Genomic DNA, 22181 nt, shown 5'->3' on the forward strand with positions numbered 1-22181 from the left:
AGGGCGTGTTGTTTGCTGGATGGCCGCCTGTCAGGTGTTAGCCTAGGATGGGCGCTATGCACGGCTATTCATCACAGAAGTTCAAAAGGCAGGCTTACAGCGGGATTATTTCGATTCTTAGCATTTAAAAACACACGAGAACAGCCCTTTAGAAAACAGAAAATCCTCTCCTTCTGAGCAACGAGCTTGCATGTGATAAAGAAATGTTAGATGAAATAAGTTCAGAGCTCCTCTGGCACTGAATGGGGTAATCTGATTGCTTCTGAAGCAACAAATCAGGTTAACTGTCAGCAAATTTCAATTAGCCTCAGATCCTCTGGTGCCTCTAAATCCCAAAGAAGGTATTTGAAAAGCATTTCACCTCTGAATGTTTAACATTTCTATACTACTGGTGGGCGGTATGGACTTAGGATTTTATCACGATATTTTGCGGCAATGTTGCAATAATTCTTTTTCAAAATGGCCCTTACTTAAAGAATTGTGATTTGCATAACTGAACTGCACATAAAAACCTCAGTTAATCATATATATATTTTTATTTTACTGATATTTAGTGATGCTCTCATGGAATAAAGAGTGAAGAAAATAGCAAAAACGACATTTCAGTCAGATTTTTAAAAGTATTAAGTGAAATTTATTAACAATAAATCAAAATTCTTATAAAGAAAACTTTTCCACAACACCCACAGCTGTTATCCACCCCTCTCTCTGTTAAAGAGACGCATCCCAATGCCACGATGCTGCCACCACTGAGGGGTAAAAACCCGTCGCAGTGAACAATAAATCTATTAATCGCATTATAAATTAAAATGAGCTCAATAATTTAAGGGCTGTTTTGATTACAGAGACATAATCCATTTTATTAATGATTTTGGTTGTGGGTATGTTTTTGATTTCCATTTCATTTTTGGTTTTTGGTCGTTTTGTATATTTATTTTAGATGTCTTCCAGTTCCAGTGTTGGATGTTTTTCACAAAATGAAAACTTATTGCATCATTATGCCATAATCATTATATTACCTGAAAATGGTCTCAAAAATAACAATGTTATTGGTTTTCACAATAATTTCTTTATTATTCATTTTATCATAAATTCTTTTGAACTCTACAGTATTTCTGAAGTTCAGTTTCGGGAGAAAATTCTCACTGAAATAAATTTGGAGAAGCCATTAGCAGAGTCACTTTGCAGGACTGGAATATGGATTTGGAAATTCCTAAATATGACGAGAACAGTGGGGTAACAAAAACAGGTTATTATTAACATCGGCAGAACAGGAAGAGGAAATGAGGTCATAGAGACAGAGTTGCTGCTGGACAAACACCTCTGAGTACAGGATCAGTGATCCACGGGGAGGAAGGAAATCAAAGACAGAGCAATCATTAAAGATAATATTGCACCAACTGGCCAGCGTTCAAGGCCAATTTTTCTTTTTAGAAATCACTTTTTGAAATACCAAATGACATAAAAAAAAAGAATATTAATAAGTTTGAGGGTTGTTGGGGGGAGCTGATAGCATCCCGTTTCCTGTCAGAGACCAACAGAGAGCCAGCTGTCCCGCAAACAGCTGAAAAAAAGACACACCTCCCACCCCCGAGCCAAGACGTCTAGCAGCTGTGTGGGTCTGAGTCGAGAGGAGAAACGGGCTGGGTCGAAGGAGAGCCCACGGGACGGCTCTGGACAGTACCACGGAGACCAGCCTCTGCCATCTGAAAGTTTATCTGCAGCTCTTTCAGCAGCTCCGATAATAGACTATTTGCTGAAACCGTAGTCAGCGTCTGCTCGCTGAAACATAATCAGAGAGCAAAACAGAAACACACCAACGCCGGTACGCAGAAATAGACCAGCTCTGAAGGCGCAAGTCGCTCGAAGGGGTCGGAGCTGAGGTCAGATGCAACCTGGTGCCGTCGGGTCTTTAAGAAAAAACACACACTCCAGCACATCCCAGAATCACAGTGAGGCGGTTTACTGCAGAAACGCCTTGAATAGGAGCTGAAACAATGGAGGTTTTGGATAAATGGCACGTCTGCAATCGATCTTTTGAGGATGACAAAAACCTCGCAATTATGTGGAATACAGAGAACAAAGTGGGATGTGTAGGAAAAAAGGTTTGAAAATGGAAAGAAAAGCATGACTTCAAGGAGACCAATGTAAAGAACCATAAACTCAACAAGTAGGGTTTTTTTTCGTAAGTGGAAAAAAAAAGAGGCAAAGATTTCCTTTTTTTTTTTTTTAAAGAGCAGACTTAAAACGGCCTCTATAAAGATCAGGAATCAAAGACCTTACCACACCAGCAGAGTCAAGATAAAACAAATCCTTCCCGTGTGCGTGTGTTAAAAACGCTGCGTACGTCCTCAGACTGGTGGCACATTAAAAAGCATGAAAGACTTCTGCTCCTGTAGGAAACGCCGACAGAATGTGTGATTCATTAAAATCTTTATCTTACCCATAAAACTCGCCCTCGCTTCCTAAATAAACCCCAGCAGTGATTTGGCCCGCATGGCTCACAGCCTGTTACTCACAAGCGCCTAAGAGGAAGAGGGTTTGTTTGGGTTCCTCTGAGTACTTTTGCTTTTGGTGCGAAGGGTTTGTTTGCAAAATTCCCTTGAAGAGTCCCTAAAAACTGAAAGTGAAATAGAGAGTCACGGTTGGTTCAAAGTGGCGTAATTCAGAAGAACGGAATATGAAGCGCTCGTTCAGCGTCACAGAAAGTTATCAAAAATCCTGTAAATCAGTCAGGTGTTTTCCTGACTTTTATTTTTTTTAAGTTTCTCTGCAGTCTTCAAATTTGAAAATAAAAGGTTTCTCTTAAGAACTGACCCATGACAGGAAAAAAAAAAAAAAAAAAAGACATCTCTGATCGAGGTAATGGTTTTAGAGCAAAAAGAAAATAAAAGCACTGCATGAATTTCTACATTTATTGTATAAATCATGATTTTCATCTATTTTTGATTTTTGTTAAACACAAAAATAGCTTGACTGAGTCCTTACATTTCCTGATGTTTTTGTTTTTAAGCCACTAGTGATGTTTGACAGTCAGACGGGCAGAGAGAGAGAGAGAATGTATTATGGATTATTTCATAATCAAAGTGGTACAAAAATTGTTTTCAAGTTCTTTGCAAAAAAAAAAAAAGTCTGAAGAGTTGAGATATGTATTCCACCCCTTTACTCTGATAACCCTTAATAAAATCTAGTACTAGATCCGTCATGATAAATTTTGCTGGACAAGAAATTATTGTGATAAACAATAATATTGACATTTTGAAACCATTTTCAGTTAATAATAATAATAATAATGACATATTGATCCAAGTACACTCCATCAAAGCTGAAAACTCCCTTGTTTAACACTGGAACTGGAAAGCATTTAAAAATATCCAAAACAACCAAAACAAAAATTAAAATGGATTATGACGTCTTGGTAACCAAAACTGCATTTCAGGCAAAAGTGGCACAGAGTGCGAACTAGCTACTTTGTAGTGGGCATCAAATCTTTCTCAAAATGGCGGCTTTTTAACAATATTAGAGGGAAGCATCTTCTTAACAATAACTGTTGCCCAAATGGAAATGATCGAGTTCATTTTAATTTACTATGCGACTCATTGATTTATTAATAATTGTGATAGGCTTGTGTAGTTGTAGTACAACCAAATTGACTTCAGAAATCACTCAATTACACTGTCCCACTAAAAACTAACAAAAGTAAAAAACGATGTTAAAACCGGCTTTACTGTCATGTGTAGCTTTGGCTACGAGAGCAGACGGCCTGTAAAGCAGCTCAGTAAGAAAAACTACTCACAACTCAGCTACTCCAAAACAGGAAATGCAACTTGTCAGTGACTAATAGTGTGAATTGCTTTGATTGGTCATTACCGGGATAAATTAGAGGTTGCTTGCAAACTGAATGCTGTTCCTCTCATGGCAGCACACGTAAACTTCCTAAAAACAACAAAAAAGGAAGCTTTCAGTTCACCCTGAGGCAGAACTGTGTTCGAAAATACCTTTTGTTCGCCTTACTGGTCCACGCTGCCCCTCAGGGCGCAGCGTAAGACAAAGGAGAAGCCACAGAGCCCACGTAAACTTCCTCGAGTCGCTTTCTGGTCGACTTAAAGCAGGCAGTCAACCGTCCCGAATGTCTTTGTGATCCGACGAACCCTACAGGTGTGCAACTAAAAAGCTGCATGGGAACACACCCACACCCAGCCACTATGTACATAAACAGAGAGCCCTATAAGTCTTTGGTTATGTTTAGTGTTTAACCCCATTAATACCATGTAGACTAATGAATTTCCCACCTCGTTTTTAATCGATTTTCATTACTACGTCATGGTAAGACCTTGACACTTTCCAACCCGATTCTCCGAGGAGTTCACGGTACTTCCCTAATGAGCTGCTTGAAACGCACAGAAATTTCCCTGCACATGTGATAAGACTCGGTCAATGATTCACAGATCTGGCACTGAGACAGACAGTCACACAAGTGCAGACTCACGTGACTGGATTCAGCATTGTTTTAAAAAAAACCCAAAACAAAACACAAATACAGGTGTGAGCTTTCTTCCACAAAGAGAAAGGAAGCAGCATCGCCGAGTGCAGCTTAGAGACTTTCATAAAAACTAAGCTGTCAGGAAGCTATTCTGAACGCATTTAGTCATAACCTAAAACAAAAATAAAGGACAGTCCTGTTTCCACACAGGGCAGCATTGTTTTCTAAAAAAGGTCAGATGTTAATGTTTTATTTCCACTGCGCTACAAGAAACAGGAACATGTTGAGACATGTCCGAAATAGCTCAAACGTTAATACAGAGAAGAAGAAAGACATTGAGGAAACGGCTCCTTTTTTTTTTTTTTTTTCAAGCAAACATTCGATGACCAGAAGTAGAAAACAACCAGCTCATCACAAATCTTCTCCGAAGCCTCGATTTCAGCCATTTTGGCCCGACGCATTCCACCCTCTGTGGGTGTTTTGTGGTTTCCAATTACCTGCTGAGAGACGGAGGGTGGTGAGCCTGTGAAGGACCATATGGTTAATTAGGGTATCAATCCTGTCGGCTAAAGGCTCCTCGGCTTTCTGTGTTGGAATACAGCTGGCTATTGTTTTAAAGGAGAGACAGAAAAAGGTTCTGGGAAAGGTTGAGTCACGGGGGGTTGAGGGCGGCAGTGTGGGACCCCAGAGTGAAAACTCTCTCCGTAGCAATGTGCTGGCAAGTTAACTCATACCTCTAGGACTCTTTTCACATTTTATCGCATTACAAACCACAAACCTCAATGTGTTTTAATGGGATTTGATGGGAAATCAAGTAGGTCATAATTTTAAAGTGAAAGAAAGTCATACATTGTCTTCAATCATTTCGCAAATGATCTGAAAAGTGTGGCACTGATTGGTGACTTTGGACTTTAAAATGTGAATATAGATTCCATATTTTTAGAAACAGACCTCAGAACAATTTGATTGGCTGCTTTTCCCCATGAGCCTGCCCCCAGCTACCAATGAAAGCTGCTCTTTCCTCTGGCTCAGCAGGGAGCCAGGGATTGGATAGCTCCATTTTTCAGTGAGTTTTGTCTCAGTAGCAACACAACAAACTGGTGCTTAGCAAGAGCTAGCATGACTATGGGTCCATTTTTGGATGATTGACTGAACCGTTCAAAGCTGGCGATGTTGTTTTGCCCTACCGCCTCCACCAATGCCACCCATCAGCCAGAGATTACCATTTAACTCCTCAACCATCTTTCTGCAGCACCCAAATAAAATACAAAGCAGATCCAAGCTGCTAGCCAGTAAGAAGAAGAAACTAATCCATTTTCAAAGACAAAACCTCTGAAAACTTTTCAGGGTTAGCCTTGCTCATAAGCAGCAGGAATGTGGTGGCTCTGTTTGTTATTAACCACCACAACATTCTCTCACATGCCTCTCATGCATGCACATTAGAGGGGTTACAGCGTTCTATGGCCTGGAGCCTGGATTTGTTTAAGGAAAACGAAATGAGCAGTGCGTTGGAGCCGAGCCGGGCCGAGCGCTGGTCAGCACACAGAGGGACACTGAGATAGCCCCGGTGGCCGTGCGCCAGGCGAAACAGAAGTGGTATGTCTGGTATTTGACTTGGACAGGGAAAGATGCGGTCTAGATGAGGCCGCAACGGCGAGCGCATGACGGGGTCTCTGAATGACTTACTGTTGGGGCTCGTTCTGCACCAGTAACCCAAGCGCAAGGGGGGAAATGATGTGCTCGCTAATATAGCGCACCGTTTCCCCCCCCCATTTGGTAGCGATTTGCTCAAACGGCCGGGCACGGTTCACAGGCGATCGTATGGAAACTCGGGATGTATGGAATGCGCAGATAAGTGAAAAAGAAAACAAAAAAGCAGTCTGAGTCTGGCCCAGATGGTCAAAAGTCAACGCAATCTTGCAAATTCTCACAACAGAAGCATTTGAGAGTCTTTACAAGCAGCGGTGACATATGCTCCGATCGGTATCGCGTTTCCTCAATGGTCCTCTGGTAATACGAGCCTCTAATGATCAAACCTAATCTCAGCAGAAGTTCCTAAAGCAGAGGTGGTGAACTCATTTTCATTTTGGGCCACATCAGGATCATGAGTGTCCTCAAAGGGCCGGTTGTGACAGAATCTATTGATAAAACCCATAAATGTCAATAAACAACTGCCTCTGCATTTAAACTTCAATAAATAAATAATACTGAACTTGAAATTAAAACTTAAAATACAATTTAAGTACACAATAGTTACCTTGAAGGTTTTATTTATGAATCCCTCTGGAATCTAAAGCAGGTGTTAGCTACTTTTAAAGCTTTCAAATGAGCCATTTTGACTCTCAGTCGAGCTACATGAAACATGCTGAGAGACCCAAATGTTACATGGCATTTTGAAGAAAAAAAGGACAAGTTATAATTATAATTTTAGATAAATAGACAGGATATTTTTGTTATTTTTAACCACCATTTTATTTCTATTTTGAGATTTTAAAATAAAGAAAAACTAAACTTTTAGGTCTATAGTTAGGGTAGGCATTTATTGTATGTTGATTTATTGCCATCACAATAAAATCCAGTTAATGTTTTAAAAAAAACTGTCTTGTCAGGATTGTTAGTTTTACCATTTTCTCCACTGTTTGTTCAGTGAGTGAGTCAATAAATATCCATAATTTTTAAAATATGATTAAATGAAGTTATTGTGAGAAGTCAAATAAAAACCACACATTTCTAAGTGACTGCTGTCCTAAAGAGGCATAACAAATGGTTTGTTTTTCCAAGAGCAGGATTTGTGTCTGTGGGGCTGTTAATGCCGTTTCATGCAGTCACAGCCTAAAACAAGAAGCAATAAATAGTTTGTCACCATCGTTACTTTATAATTACTATTACTTTATAATTATCACAATACTACCACAATACATTGGGATAAATGCCATCCCCAGTCTAATGAGCCCCTGTGGAGCCGCAGGTTGCAGACCCCTGATCTAGGGGGTCACATAAAAACCTGGCCGGACGTAGTCGCTTACCTCTGAGGGTCTTTGCCGTCCTCCGCCTCGTGTTCGGAGCTGCTACCATCTCCTTTGGTTCGGCCGCCCGCTGCCGGGTCCGGCTCGGAGTTGGCGCTCTGCTCGGACGGCTCTGGGGCTCTGGGCAACGGGCCGTCGCCGTCCCGCTCGGCCATAGGGGTGCGGCGCCCCTGGCTCCCCACGCTGCCTATGCTTCCGGTGGTGGAGCGGTGGTGGTGCTCCTCCGCCGCCCCGCCGGCCTTCCTGGCGTCGCTGCACCGCTTCATGGCCTGCAGCTGGGAGAGGGGCACTATGTCGGCCCCCTGGGGCCGGTGCCAGACCGTGCGGCGCCCTGTAGAGTTGTAGTAGTAGAAGCGGCCGCTGTGGGGGTCAAACAGTTCCCACCACTGGTTGCCGTCTGCCTGGCGGACGGGAACGCCGGTAGGGGGATCCCAGCCGCATTCGCCCGTGGTCAGGTTGACATACATGCGCTCGCGGGAGCGAGGCTCCAGGATCTCCACCCAATCAGAGCTGAGGAGGAACAAATCAAGATAAAAGAGTTACCAGCTGGTAAAAAAAAAACAAACAAACCCCCCCCACACACACACACAATATCCAAGGATGGGACGCTATCCACCTTTAGAGGTCGCAGTCACGCCTGAGCACTAATCAACTGGACAGGCGGTAAACAAGTCACGCCGTTTGGCAGGCTGAGAGGTTCAAAAACACACGTGTCCATATGGCAAGAGCTTTAATTTCTGTGCTCCCCGTAAGCATCCATCTGTGTGAGTGTGAGCTTTCAGTGATGTCATCTCTGAACTGTGGGGATGTAGAGTGATGGAGTGTGTTCCCCTCAAACCGGGAGACAGGTGGGAATGTCGGTAGGAAGCCGGAGCGTGGAGTCGGCGGGGCCCGAACAGACCCACGCGCTCTGGGTGCGCCACAGAAACCACAGAGCTCAACTACAATCAGAGTGGTCTGCAACCGCCAATTCAGCACAATGCAGGCAGGACACAAAAGAAACGCTGGGAGGGAGGAGGCGCAGGAAACAAAAGGAGATATGTAGGGAGGGCGGGAGATAAGTACGCCGCTGAAAAGGTCTGAACCAGTTTATAGTTCTACCATACTTCAGAAAAACCTAAAACCCTGGGACTGACTATTCCACCATTAGGTCAAAATACAAAACAACTTTGCAGAGACCACATTTTAAATTGGGCTTTAAGAGTTTCTTCAACAGGTGAAAGTCACAAGAACAATGTCTGAAGCACAACCAGTAAGAATTTTGTGTCCAGTCCAGTGAAATGACTATGCAGATTTTCAATGATTCTTTAAAAGCTGCATTAGAGGTACAAAAGGAATTCAAATATCCCTGTTAGGCCTCCTGCAATAAATATGGAGGCGCCGTCTCACTGTGCGAGAAACCAAAAAGTAAAAGAGCTTACTTTTTAAAATGACATTAACATCATTAAGATGGCTAGCATTAGTAAAACTCGTTTTTATGTTAGACCTCATCGGTCTAAGATTTCCAAATCCATTGTAATCCATGACAGAGGATAAAAGCTTAAACGGGTAAAAGCAGAGAAACTTTGGTGCTCTGCTACACCTTTCCATCATCTGCTGGGTCTTGGGGTTGCTAGGTGACGGCATAGTGCCGGTCTATCGTCACTTAATAATCCAGAGGTTTTTGAAACGACTCATTTTCAGTTCACCAAAAATATCAACTTATTGCTAAAAACAGCTTCTTTTTTTAAGTGATTGAGTTGTTTTTAGAAAGTACCGGAAAGCACAAAATGTGAAGTTAAGCAATGTTCAAAATCCAAAACAAACCCAAAATGAATAAATATGCAACTACTGTCTAAGAAACAAAACAAGACTCAAAGGCTTCCAATACAATAATCAAATAAACATCTAATAAGCATTTATCTACATAAAAATAAAGTGCATGGAAACACTGAGAGCTGTGTATCCAGGCCATGAAACTATTTTCTAGACTCCTTTGATCTAGTTCACCAGTGAAAGCCTTTATATATACATTTTTAAAAAAGCCAGCCCTATTCATGTGGGAAAAAGGAGAAGTCCTTCAGTGAGGCGATGTGTAGGTCACCCCCAGAGGACTGCTTCCAAACACCCAACATATAATCTGCTCTCCTCTCTCACAATGACCACTTGAAGATCCTGGCAGGCCGAGCTCCTTTTCTCTTCCTTTGTGTCCCACCCAGCTCCAGCTAAATATCTTTGGCAGAACAGGCCTGTGGGGATGAACTGGTGTCACTGGAATCTGCTGGATATTTGGCCGCTTTCCCAGTCTCTGGGTGGGAGGAAGAAAACCTCCTCGACTCCTCTCTGTCATTTTGTTTGCAGGCTTGCTGTCCAGGCTACCTGTGCTGCTCAGGAGGTGCAAGAAGCTTAGCGTGGATCAGAGTGTGGACCAACAAGCGCACATATGCGCTCCTTGAGCTCGTGCCAAGTCTCCGCTTGTGTGCTCAAACCTTGGGCTCAGAAATAGACACAGAAGACTGGTGCCAGTCAGCCCTGCCAGATTTACACAGTCACCCACTCTGGGAACGACAGCTGTTCTCTGTTTTAACGGGAACGCCTTGAGTAATACTGTGGTACCTGTTCCGCCGCGCTTTAAATATGGAGTTGTGTTTAATCGGGTGCCAGATGCAGCCCGGGGCGCTCCCGCTCCCTGATAAACATCCAGGTAAAGGCAGAGCAAACACGGAGAGGAACATAGGAGCCTTCCACGCTCTGCTTTCCCATGTGGTTCTGGGCTCTCCGCTGGGCAGCCATCTGCTTCATTCCCTCACACCGGCTCCAACTTTCTGACGACTCGATAAGAAAGCTACATTTTTGTGGCAAGGGGGCACATGAGCGTCAAAGAACAAGCTGCCATTGTTGGGCGTAACGTCTGACGTCCCCCGAACTCAGAGGTCCCACAAAGAGAGCAAACTATTAGAAGATGACTCGCAGACTGATTAGAGCCGCAACACTTAATGGCTGGGAAGCCTGGAATATAATAGGCCATTCAAAGCGAAGTCAACAGTCAACATCTCCCCACGCACGCACACGCGCGCACACACACACACACACACACCAGAGCCTTTATCCTTTTATTGCTCCCAGTCTCTAAATGAGGCGCTCCCACACTAAGAAGCTCAGCTGCATTCAACAACATTTAGCTGGGCTAATCACCACTTTCTGCCTAGGGAAAGTCTGAATCTATTCGACAAGCAGCAGTAGCAACGTGTTGGATGAGTTTTGTCCCTTGAATGCCTCAAATGTCCACTGTAGTGAAGAGAGGAGGCAGGAAAGCAGGATTCAGGGGGTCAGCAGTCAGGGACGTGGCTGATGAGCCGAGCAGCGCAGGCTGCGTCAGTCGCAAAGGCCGGCTCCCTTTGAGTAAATAATCAGCGGTTAGAGCTGAGAGCTAGCCTGCTGGGCTCTGTTGACATGGAAAGATAAGTAGGGAGGCTGGCTAGTGTTCAGACTGAAATTAATACTGAGGAAAAACTGCAAAGACAAGCAAAAGCCTTTAACAAATTCACCTAAAACAGGATTAAATGTGTTTTATATTTTAACTAAATTGCTGCATCGATTAAACTCAACGATGTTCCATCTGAGGGGTGATGTACAGCGTAGATTGGTCACCAGTTCATTAACAGGGTTTCACCAACTCAAATGTAAGACTTTTAAAATTATGAATGAAATTTAAAATTTAAGACTTGTAGCACGATGGATATGTAAAAAAAAAAACATTTGGGGTAAATTTGCACTTACTCATGATAAAAAAAGCTAGCCAGCTAGCAAGGGTATATTGGCAGCTAGCTACTGGTAGCCTCAATTAAAGGGAATCGCAGAATGCAGTGAAGATGTCTGCGGGTGACTTGAACTTTAGAAAAGTTTAATAAAGTCTGAGTATACAAGACTGTCCTGCCACGACAAAATCTAAGACCTATGGTTAACTTATTTAAGGACAACTTGCATTTTTTAAATGAATTTAAGTCATTTTAAGGCTTTAATTTTAGATACACGAATCTAGGACTTAAGGGTGGTTGTACACCCTGATTAAAGGGCCTCATTGTACGGCTTTTGCACCAAAGTGGTTCCAGTATTTAACCAGCCAGTTCTTCACTGGTTCCGTTAAAAAAACAACAACAAAAAAACACAAACTATTTGCTTTTCCACCATCCGAGCGCCAAGCCAATGCCGTGCCATTACATCACTATAAACGTCTCATCCACTTAGTGATCCTGCCACTGTTTTTTGCTGTGTTTTTGTAAAGGATTCTAGTGGTTGGAGAGAGTTTAACAAACAGGGAATACCAGCAAACAGATGTCTGTACATCACCAATCAAATTTATGTTTCACAATCCAAATCAGTTGATTGCTCATCGGTGCCAGAACCGCTGGAAAATCAGAGTTAAGTAACTTTTACGCCAGAATTGATCAACAATGACAACGTTACAGAAGGGACCTGGAGATGGCATTTATGGATTCAGTAGAAAATAATTTGCCGTTTTCTTTTTCTATGTAGCACACTGAACCTCTTGAGTTCAATGAAGAGAGACATTATTGTATACAGTTTGGAACCCGCTTGTTTTATTGTGATGTTACTTAGATTTTGTTGTTGTGAAAGCGGAATGTTTTTACAGTTTTTTCTTTTTAATTTAAAACATCAAAGGTGAAGCTAAACTCAAAGTGTGGAGCTCGTAAATTTTGAACTGATTAGATTCTCAGGTTTTGAATCTGCTTAAATCAGTATTGGCAGGTCAAAGCTTTACAAAAAAAAAGATCAGATAAAAGATCTGGATCAGTAAATGTACCTCCTGCATGACACCAACTAGAGAACACAGAAAAAAATCCAACGCTTGCAAAACAACATGCAAAGTTAAAACAAAATGGTCGTGGCTGAGATTTGAATTTAGGAACATCTTGTTGTGAAACAGCTGAAGTAACAAAAAGTAATTAATATACTTCATGAACAAGGCAGAACAAAAAAATAGGGAGAGAGAAAAATTGTTTTTGTTGCATAGCGCTTGTAAATAGTACTCTGTGTATGTAGACTGCACATGACACCATGTAAATTAACCTCAGTTGCCTCAGCGGTAGGCAGTCTGTCTGAGTCGAGAGGCAAACATGAAAGAATAGCTGAGGACTCCACATAATGTGCTTCATGCTGTAAATGTTCATAAATGGCTTGGAATGCAGTCTGCAACCAGCTCGCTGAAGTTCAGCTCTGACAGGAATGTTTTGTTTTTTTTTTCTTATTGATCTAAAATGAACTTGATACGCATGCGGTCCTATGACTGATGAATACAGCACCTGATTTACCTTGAGGGGAAACTCCAGCTGAAGCACACCGGTTTCTGTTTCACTCCAACGACTGGGAATGGAAATGTTTTTTTGTCCGTTCTCTTCTTTCAGAAACTCTCTGAATAAAGAGCTGGTTTAACATTTCGTGTCTTAACTTCCCAAAACAAGAAAGAAACGCTAGGAAGAAATGCAGCGTCCATTTCATTGTGGTGTGAAACAAGGGTTTCTATCTCCCAACTGGGTCAAGGAGACGCTTCAGCTGCGTGTTTTTTCTCTCTTTTTTTTCCACAGCAGCTAAAAATAAAGCTGGTCAAATTGTAAATCCACCATCAGGACTAAAAGATACAGAGACTAAACACACCTTCCCCACCATCATATCAATCTCAGCAGCTTTCTGAGAGAGACATAAGACATCTATCAAACAGATTTTTACCATCGGCTCCAAAAATAACTGGGAACGAGGGCAGTTTCCCAGAGCGAGGGAAACAACAGAACATGGAATCTGCCCCATTGTTCGAAGCCAACGCCAAAGTGTAAATGGCACTTTTCCCAGTAGCTGTAAACATACAGGACTGGACAATGCAGTCTCTGGAAATAGGGCAACGAGTAACCATGTGTCATTGTCCAGTTGTGGGTTTCAAACAAACTTGAATACCAATGAGTTCAACAAGGAGAGAAAGAAAGAAACAGCAGAGAGTTGCGTAGTGAACTCCAGCGGTAGCGTTTAATCAGATCATCAAGGAACGGCTGAATTGCAGCTTTCTGCTTCATTGCCACTCTGGCATTTTGCGATGTACGGATAGGACACCTCTGACAAAGCTCAGAGGGGGCTGTTGGAGAGTTCGTGTTTCACACATGAAAGTCCAGTAGACTCGGTTCCTTTGGGGACAAAAATTGCAATATTTGTTACATTTTCCGCTGGTGTGTTTTGCTTTCACACTGAATCGTGTCAAACAATTCAAACTAATTGAGAAACCTGTTCCCCTCCTCACCAGTGGTGGCGCTGCACCAATAGTTACTCCAGGAAACACAAAAATCATTGAAAGACGACAGGAGCGCAACTTCCTCCTTCGCAAAAAATGTGAATAAAAATGGAGTAGCATCAGAATTTAGCAGAAGGATTTCTCTTTTGTCTTTGGTAAAAGACCACAATCCATTTCTCCCGCTAGCGCAAGACACCTGTATTTGTTTTGGTTGCTTGTACCCCGAATGCCTTGCACTGTAGTTCTTTTCATGCTTTGGGAGCGGTCTCCGGTTTGCTTGTGTCCAAATATGCGTTCGTACCACCACAGAGTTCATTCCAACTGAACCGAGACCTGGGTTTTTAGGCGGACCAGAGTCTGCACCAGAGTTCGATGGCGCTTTCACACCTCCCCAAACGAACCAGACTTTCAAAGGAGAACTAGAGTTTGATTAAAGTGAACTAGACTAAGAGGAAAGCATTGAGGCAGTATGATGCCAGGTAATCGAGAACCTTCTCTGACAAACAGCCCACTCTGAGCTGTTCCTGATGGACCAAGGCAGGCGGAGCGCTCACACAGGGCTCGCCATTCATCCAGGAAACCTTAGCACCCTGAATCGCCGAGCCCAGCAACAAGTGGTAGGGGTCCACCCTTTACCGGTGTATTTACAGGAGTAGCTGCCTCCTATTTCTGCTCAGATACCAACTTAAAAATAAGATGGTGCCTCCAGGGAAAGGGAGAAGTGTTAAATCATCTCACCACACGGAGAAAAGCAGTTAAATTGTGCAATGCTGAAAAACTACTGAGTTATTTTCCCAAACAAAGCATGCAGAGGCCTGTGAATGAAACACAAGACACGATCTGCCAAAATACGACACTTCTGTTTGGTTATGGATAAAGCATGTACAAAGTCTATTCAGGGTGGCTGCTAAGCAACGCGCTTATCTAAATATTGTAAAGCATGAAGCGTAGATATGGACCGACAACAGAGCACTTGGCAGCAGTTCCAGTAGCTGTAACTGTAAACCCGACACGCCGCAGGGCCCAGGGCCTCGCTTCTGTTTCGCAGCGTGACGAGGAGGGCCGCAAAGCCAAATGGAGGGGCGGCAAAAGCCAGAGCTGCTCCTGCAGGAAAACAGGAAAAAAAACTGAGATGAGGTGCAAGATGCGTGACTGGGGTCCAACTCACCACCCCAGATGTCCGGAACAATCCAGAGAGAGGGGAGAGTGCACATACCTCACATGACAGAAAAACGTCCTGCACCTGCCGTGCACACATTCTCTGGGGCTTTTGTTTAACACCTCCCATTCCTATCGTGTCAGAGGGAGAAGGGAGCAGGACACCCGCAGCACAGCTTGTATTCAGCAATGCTTCTTCACTTTCTGAGGAGCCTTTGAAGAGTTGTTTTCTGTAAATGCTGGCTGCTTTTTAGTCCCGATTGAAAAATCAGAACAGTCCCTTCAGTTGTTTAAACTACACAATGTCACGCTGTATGCAATTGACTTGTAAGGATTCACCTTACTCAGACAAAAACTGCTGTTTTGGTGCCTTTCAATTTGTTTTTTTGTAAATGCAAATGAAGAAAAGATCAAGAAAACTGCCTAATCAGCCAATCTCCAGAAGGATTGTTTGTTTTTTTGTATGACTGTCTAGTTGACTGATTTGTAGGTATCTTTTAAGTTTCCTAAATACCCATTCTTCTGGAAAAGTTCAAAAGTTCTGGAAAAGCTAAAACAGACTGAACTGAAAATAAATGTACAATACAATCAAAGACATAACACAACTAATACTGAAAGACATTTCTCTTAAGGGAAGCATCATGTATTTTCCAGGCACATAGTGGGATTTTATAGCACAATCCAGTAGCTGTTACCTTCAGTTGTAATAAAAAGGCCAAATATATGAAACATGACTGAAAAGAAATTTAAGTTTGCAATTTGACGCCTTGAAGTTGGCCTCTGTGTCTTTAAGAAGCTCCTACTCTGACACTTTGCCTTCACCACGATGCTTCTCATTACACCCATTTACAACAGTTCTTAGGAACCTGAGACTGAAAAGTAATTTGTTTGATGAGCTAAGCAAACTTGCAGTTCCACTAGATGTTTGCTAATTGCTGCTGCTAGTCTGAAGGAGCTGAGTGGGGAAGTCGCATGGGAGGATGAGATTATACAGTCAGTATTTACTGATAAAATGGTTTATAATTGCAGCTGGTTGCACAAGATTTCATTACACGGTGTCCGGAATTGAACACAAGTGAGCGCCACACTTTTCAGAATCATTTGTAAAACCATTCGTCATTTCTTACATCTGCTAGATAGAGTCCAAATTTAATACAACGAAGTTTGTGGTTGTAAAGCGAAGATCTTCAAGTGATATGAAGACTTTTGCAAGGCACTGTAACTCTGCTAGAGACATGTAGGAGGTACTCATCCCCACAGCAATCTACATTAAAGTTAATGTTAGGCTTCAGGTTGTCATTTACCCGTCCTGATCCGTTTTTAGCTTAGCATTTATTTTATATACCAGACCTACAGCTTTCTTGTTTTTTTTATTCTTAGTTGTTTTATGTCCGATTCTACAAATCCTCGTCTATTTTCTTAAACACCACCACATTACAAGACCCCTTTCTCCACAAAATTTGCCAACAAATACTTTGGATTCCTGAAGAGAAATGATGGCGGGAACTAATCCACCGACTTTCCCTTTGCTTCAAGCCTCCTCCAGCTTCCTCTTCCTGTTCTGTTTGGATCTCCAGCAGTTGTCGATGTCCATTCCTCGTCACACGCTGGAAAACGAGTTTATGGGGGGGAGAGGATCGTCTTACACTCTTAGACACGGGAAGCACGCTAGAGCTGCTTTATTTGAGCCAGCAAAGATTGAAGACTGGAAGAAGAGTAAAGACTCAACAGCCAAGAATCTGCATGCCTTGCTGAGGGAAAAAGGGGTCGGATACGAGAGAGCTGTAGGCACCCCCCCGCGCTCTCATCCCTGTGACCGGATTCACTTCCAAACATTGGGATAAGACTAGAAAGCCGTTAATAATGGGTGAAACAATGGTCCTAAGACTGCCTTATATTGCGTCATGTGAAATCACACATGGAAAGTGTTCCCTCTCTAAGGACGTTTTATCTGAACAGATAAATGTCATTGCCACTTAGTGGAGAAGAGTGAACAGACTCTCAGTAACCCTAAAACTGTCTAGTCCAGTTGTCAACTGAGCTGGGCCGATATTTGTTGCTCACCACAGTGACGCACCTAAAGGTTCAACAACCAGACGAACCAGTTTGCTCGAAGCGCTACAGGGCTGGCGCATACAAACTAGTCTAAACATGGGGTTTCTCTCAAACTGATGCAAGGTAAAAAAAAAAAAAAAAGAAAAACACAAAGAAAAACATAACCTTTTCCAATCCGAGTTGTTCCGCAAAACACTACCCGATTGAAAACAAAGGCGAATTAGACGGTGCGTGATGTGGACACCGATATCACTGAGAAAAATAGGTCAACTTGCTCTGGGTCATAATGGGATTCTCACAGTATCACAACCTTAACTCTGTAATATACAACAGTTTTGCTGGATCACAGTCCTGGTACAATGAAGAAAATGTATAACATGATCCTACTGGGTTTATTTCAAATTAAACAAGTCAAATTTAAGACTTTTAAGAACTTTTAATGCTACCTTGAATGAAATTTAAGACAAAAAAAATCATAAATATAGGGAATGGTTGGGGGATCCTTTTGTACTACAGAAAGCGTCACAAAGCCCCCTGTGGTGCCTAGCTTAAATGTGTTTTGCACAGAATGCACCTAGCCTCAAATGCGTTGGCAGCAAATGTGAGCTAGTAGCAAAAACAAATGTTGTTCAGCCAACAGGATCTGCACTTAACGACAGACACAGAAAAATTAGCTAGCTAGTTAGCATGGATATATTAGCAGCAAGTTAATGGTAGGCTTCATCGTCTCGAGTCACAGAATGCAATGAAGACTCATGACTCAAACTTTAGCTACACAAACAACGTACTGGCCCTCTTTCAGCCAACAGACGAGCAGTGTGCAGCAACAGGTGGGGTAGGGACAGCAACTCTGGTCTCTGGCATGTCTTTAAAAGCACTTTATGTCATCAGAGCAGTACAAGACTTTTGAAGCTCCAACTTTTAACCCCCTTTGGACAACTGTCTACTGTTGTATTAATTCACTGAACAACCAAAGTATTGTATGTGCATCACTAATGCCTGTTGATGCACACGCCAAGCATCAAATTGGAAACACTTCGCCACCGTCTGGCAGTCAAAGTTTATTTTTCTAATTTACTTACCAAACACCTGTTAGATCTTTGTGCTATGTGTTTAAATTCATAGCAACATCAAATGAATTTAGAGTCTGACAGAAACAACTGTCCATACATTTATAAGAGGTTAAAAATTTGGTATACATTGGTAAACCAACTAGCTTGTGCCTAAGAAGCATTTTGTAAAGGGACAAAATATGGTACCTTGTACATAAGAAGGACCCATGACGACACGTGACCTTATGCATTACAAAGCCTTTGAAATAAACCTTCTTCTGAAGCCTGTGGTGGTGCACAACAAAGCCAACTATTGTCAGATCAACAGGCGGGCGCCCATTCAAGGAGGTCTCTGTGCCGCCACCACACGAGGAGAGTCCAGCCAATCAGAGCTAGGCTAGAGGGAGGAGTCTGGGTCATGTAGGAGAGGTCTGGGGTGACCTCCAATACCAGCTGCCCCAAATTTAAAAACGAGAGACAATTTCCGCCTCTCCTTTGGCACAGACTTAGAATGGGATCCCACAGGGTCACCGAGCCACCTTGGGCAAGGCCAACGTTTCCCATACTCTCTTCCAACAAACAATTTTACATGGCTTGAGTGAATTCACTTCCATGAGCCGCCAAACTGCTCAGACCCCGCTGAAGCCAAGTGATTCTCCACTAGTTGTGAAATAAAAGCGCCTAAACCTTTCAACAGCTCCAGGAAAAGGTTTTTGTGGGTTGGCACTTCAAAGTTTCTTCAGATACCCGGCCACAGTATCTGCCAACAAACTGAATGAGGAGAAGCGTTGCTCAGATCTCTCTATGGAGAGTATTGTCAGGTCCATCGGCCTGCATTCTCCTGGCAGAGCTTTCAGGAACCTCCACCCTCCGTCCAGCTCAGCTGAACAGTCGGTGTCTGTCTGAGGTCGCACTCGGCAACAGGATCACTGAACTCTTGGTGTAGTCATTCCTGAAATCCCCCCGGCCTCCCACTGGCTACCTGAAAACATATGGAGACTTTTGAGGTCAGATATGAGGACGGGATCAGCGTTTAGCACAAACACGCCTCTTTCCGTCCAGCACACCAGCTGTCACAAAGCGAACAATGGGGTCACTTGTCCAAACAAGATAAATCCAATTCCTGCTTTATTGTTGTAAGTTTTATTGTATTTCTTTTGCTGGTGATTCAACAATTCAGTTGCAGTAAATAGAAAATCAGAAACACCAATGAAACCAAACCAAAGTAGAGGCAGAGAGGCCTACTTGATAACTAGATTTCTTAGTACAAAAACAGTACCGCATCATAAAACAAGGGTAATAAGTGGTAAAATGTTGTGATTTCAAATGAAGTTTCATCTTACAGGCTTTACATACCAAGACTAGTTTGAGCAAATTTTACAAAATTAATGCATCTGTTTGAATCGTGAGAGAAAATGTGATCTTTACCATTATACTAATTTCATTTTTTCAATGTAAGGTGGTTCAACTTTCAGCCATAAGTGGACCAAACAATTCCATTTCTTTCGTTTTTTAAAATAAAAAAAATTACATTTTTGAACAATTTTGTTCAAAAACTTCACTTCCCCTGAAACATCTCTTGCTAAACAAACACCACATACGTATTTAAGCAAGCTGGCCCCCCATTTGTTTTTCCACCAGCAGCAGTAATTTGTACCATCATTTTAAGAGGAGCCCCACCTTCGCCCCGCTCCCCCAGATAACATGATAAACGACGCCAGCATCTAATCCCGGCGTGGAGCTAGGAGGTTAAAGTGGAGGTCAGTGGGCGGACAGGGAGCCAGGCAGGATACGCACGTCTGTTCGTGCCGTCCTCTGGAGGAAGTGAAGACGCCGACCCTCCAGGATTAGAAACGCAGAGCAATCTGGTGAAGATGTTAGCGCTCAGTCTGTCCGGGGCCCGACGGGGAGAGGAGGATTTAAGAGGCCATCGCAGGGGATCAGCATGCAGGGAGAGATTAATATTTCTCAAACAGTGGAAGAGCCAGTGCAAAACTTTGTGGCCATGTTTTGTTCCACTCCTGTGTGATTTATACCTTTCACTCAGTTTCTTGACAGCCCACCGGTACGACACGCACCGGCTGCACGGGTTAGAACGAGATGAGTCACCCGTTCAGATGTCTACCCGTGTAGTGCAACGAGTTGTTATCCGCTTTAATGCGGCCGAGTGATGATCAGCATTTTCCGCGTTTGCTTCGACTCTGCTGTGCGCAGGTGAGGAAAAGCAGCTCCCGGAGGACGAAAAGTGCGCAACATCAAATGGTTACGTGCAGGTGAAGATAAGCGTGTTTGACTATAAACCACCTTAACCTCATTACGGAGTCACTGCTGCAGGTCACGGCGAACCAGGGTCAAATTAGAAGGGTGTGTTGGGTTCAACAGAGCTGATCCGCAGATCTGAACAGGATTACAGTCCAGGAAAAAGAAAGAAAGAAAGAAAGACATGAGGAATACTAGGGCTGCAGCTAACGATTTTAGTTAACAATTAATCTGTTGATTGTTTTTGACAGTCGATTAATCATATTCAAATATTGGTCTGCAGATTTTTAATTTCAGACTTTTTTATACTGTATTAGAAATACATTAAAATATGCAAATAAAGCAGTAATTCAACTCATTTTTAAAAATGGAAAAATGAATATTTTGTTGCCAAAAATTAGTAAATGCTTGACCATCTGAGACGGCGATCAACATATGAGATACTGTTTATCTGTTTTTGGATCAACAGATAATCGGACATTAATAGATTTGTGTATTTATTACAGTGACAACTATGCCATGCGAGTTCTGAGTGAAAAATATTTATAGACAAAGTTTTGTTTGTCTATAAACAGAGATGAGTCAGTTTTGGTTTCATTACTTCTCTGAATATGTTGTACTTTCAGCAATTGGTCTTTTTGTGAGTCTGTATACTCCAGTTAATTAATTAATTACTAAATTAGTTGATGGTTATTTCAATAATTGAGTTATCATGATTTAGAATCGAGTTTTAGAAGCACTCAACGTCAAAAACACTTTAAAATGTCCCGTAGACCAGCAAAAAGATTAGTTAATTGTCAGGATTTCTTGTCTTTTTGTCTCTTTGACGACACTTTGATTCATCCTGTAAAGACGATAGGTAGGGAGTGAGAGGGGTGTGTAAAGTAAGTTGTTCTCCTTTTGTCTGAAGCGTCTCCAGCAGCCCATCAGGGTAAACACCGAGGTGACGTCCCATTGTGATTCCAGCCATTCATATTAACAAGCCCGTGCAAGGAAGATAAACTCTGCCTTGCGGCGACAACAAATGGATCAGAGTTTACACCATAAAACGATGGGAGACGAGCTTAGTAGAAATGGAGAGAAAAACCTTTAAACCGCAGCACCCAGGCAGGATGGTGATGGGATCTGCTGCACCCAAGAAGCCATGTTGGCCTGCTGTACCAAACCAGCAGCTTCAGGCTATGTAAACAACATCAATAGCTTTGGGTTTTTTTTATTTTAGATTATGTATGTGGAACAGCTGTCAACAAGAGGTCTCGGCAGTCAGATGACATGTTATAAAAAAAAAAAAAAAAAAAAAATCTGCACTTGGTACACATGTACCAGGGATAAAACAAAAATGATTCATCAATTGAGCCACAACAATGCCTAGGGAATATGTATACATTCCTTACATCTTTCACATATTGTCACCAAGATTTCATGTGGTAGACCAGCACAAAGCTGCGCAGATTATCCAGGAAAACGGATGGATGTCTGTGAAACGCTTTCACAAACAGAAGATATGAAAAATGAGGTGTGTGTTTGTATCAAGTCCCTTTTACACCGACATCCCCAATTAAAATCCAGTACAACTCATCACCTTTGTGCCATTTAATCTGAATATTGAGGACAACAGTGAACAAACAGCATTGTGAAGACCAAAGAGCACAACAGACAGGTCCCAGGATTTAAATAACTACTGAATGGAAATACTATGTCACAACTGGCAAACCAGAGATATATGACTGCTCCCCACAAACACTTGGGGGTCAGGAGCTTCTATCAGGAAAATCACTTTACATCACACTAAACGATGGTGAACATCTGAGGAGAATGTAGCTGTAGGGGCTGAAATCCAATGAAAAAAAAATAAAACGGAGTAAAGTTTT

General features: G+C 42.5%; 1 protein-coding gene across 4 annotated transcripts in view; it reads right to left on the reverse strand.

Moving 5' to 3' along the window:
* Window positions 1-22181, reverse strand: part of arhgap46a (Rho GTPase activating protein 46a) — a 44647-nt gene that overhangs the window by 20658 nt on the left and 1808 nt on the right. For 2 of the 4 annotated variants that reach the window (XM_088005391.1, XM_088005392.1), the window contains exon 2: window positions 7510-8019. In XM_088005391.1, the coding sequence (XP_087861517.1) occupies window positions 7510-8019 (510 nt within the window). Of the gene's footprint in view, window positions 1-2283; window positions 3253-7509; window positions 8020-22181 lie in introns of those variants that run through there. The other 2 variants (XM_088005394.1, XM_088005393.1) reach the window with 2 other exon arrangements.

Source organism: Poecilia mexicana, unplaced genomic scaffold (genome assembly GCF_051168715.1).
Source record: "Poecilia mexicana isolate PSO_F unplaced genomic scaffold, ASM5116871v1 scaffold_5, whole genome shotgun sequence".
In the NCBI taxonomy this organism is placed as follows: Eukaryota; Metazoa; Chordata; class Actinopteri; order Cyprinodontiformes; family Poeciliidae; genus Poecilia; species Poecilia mexicana.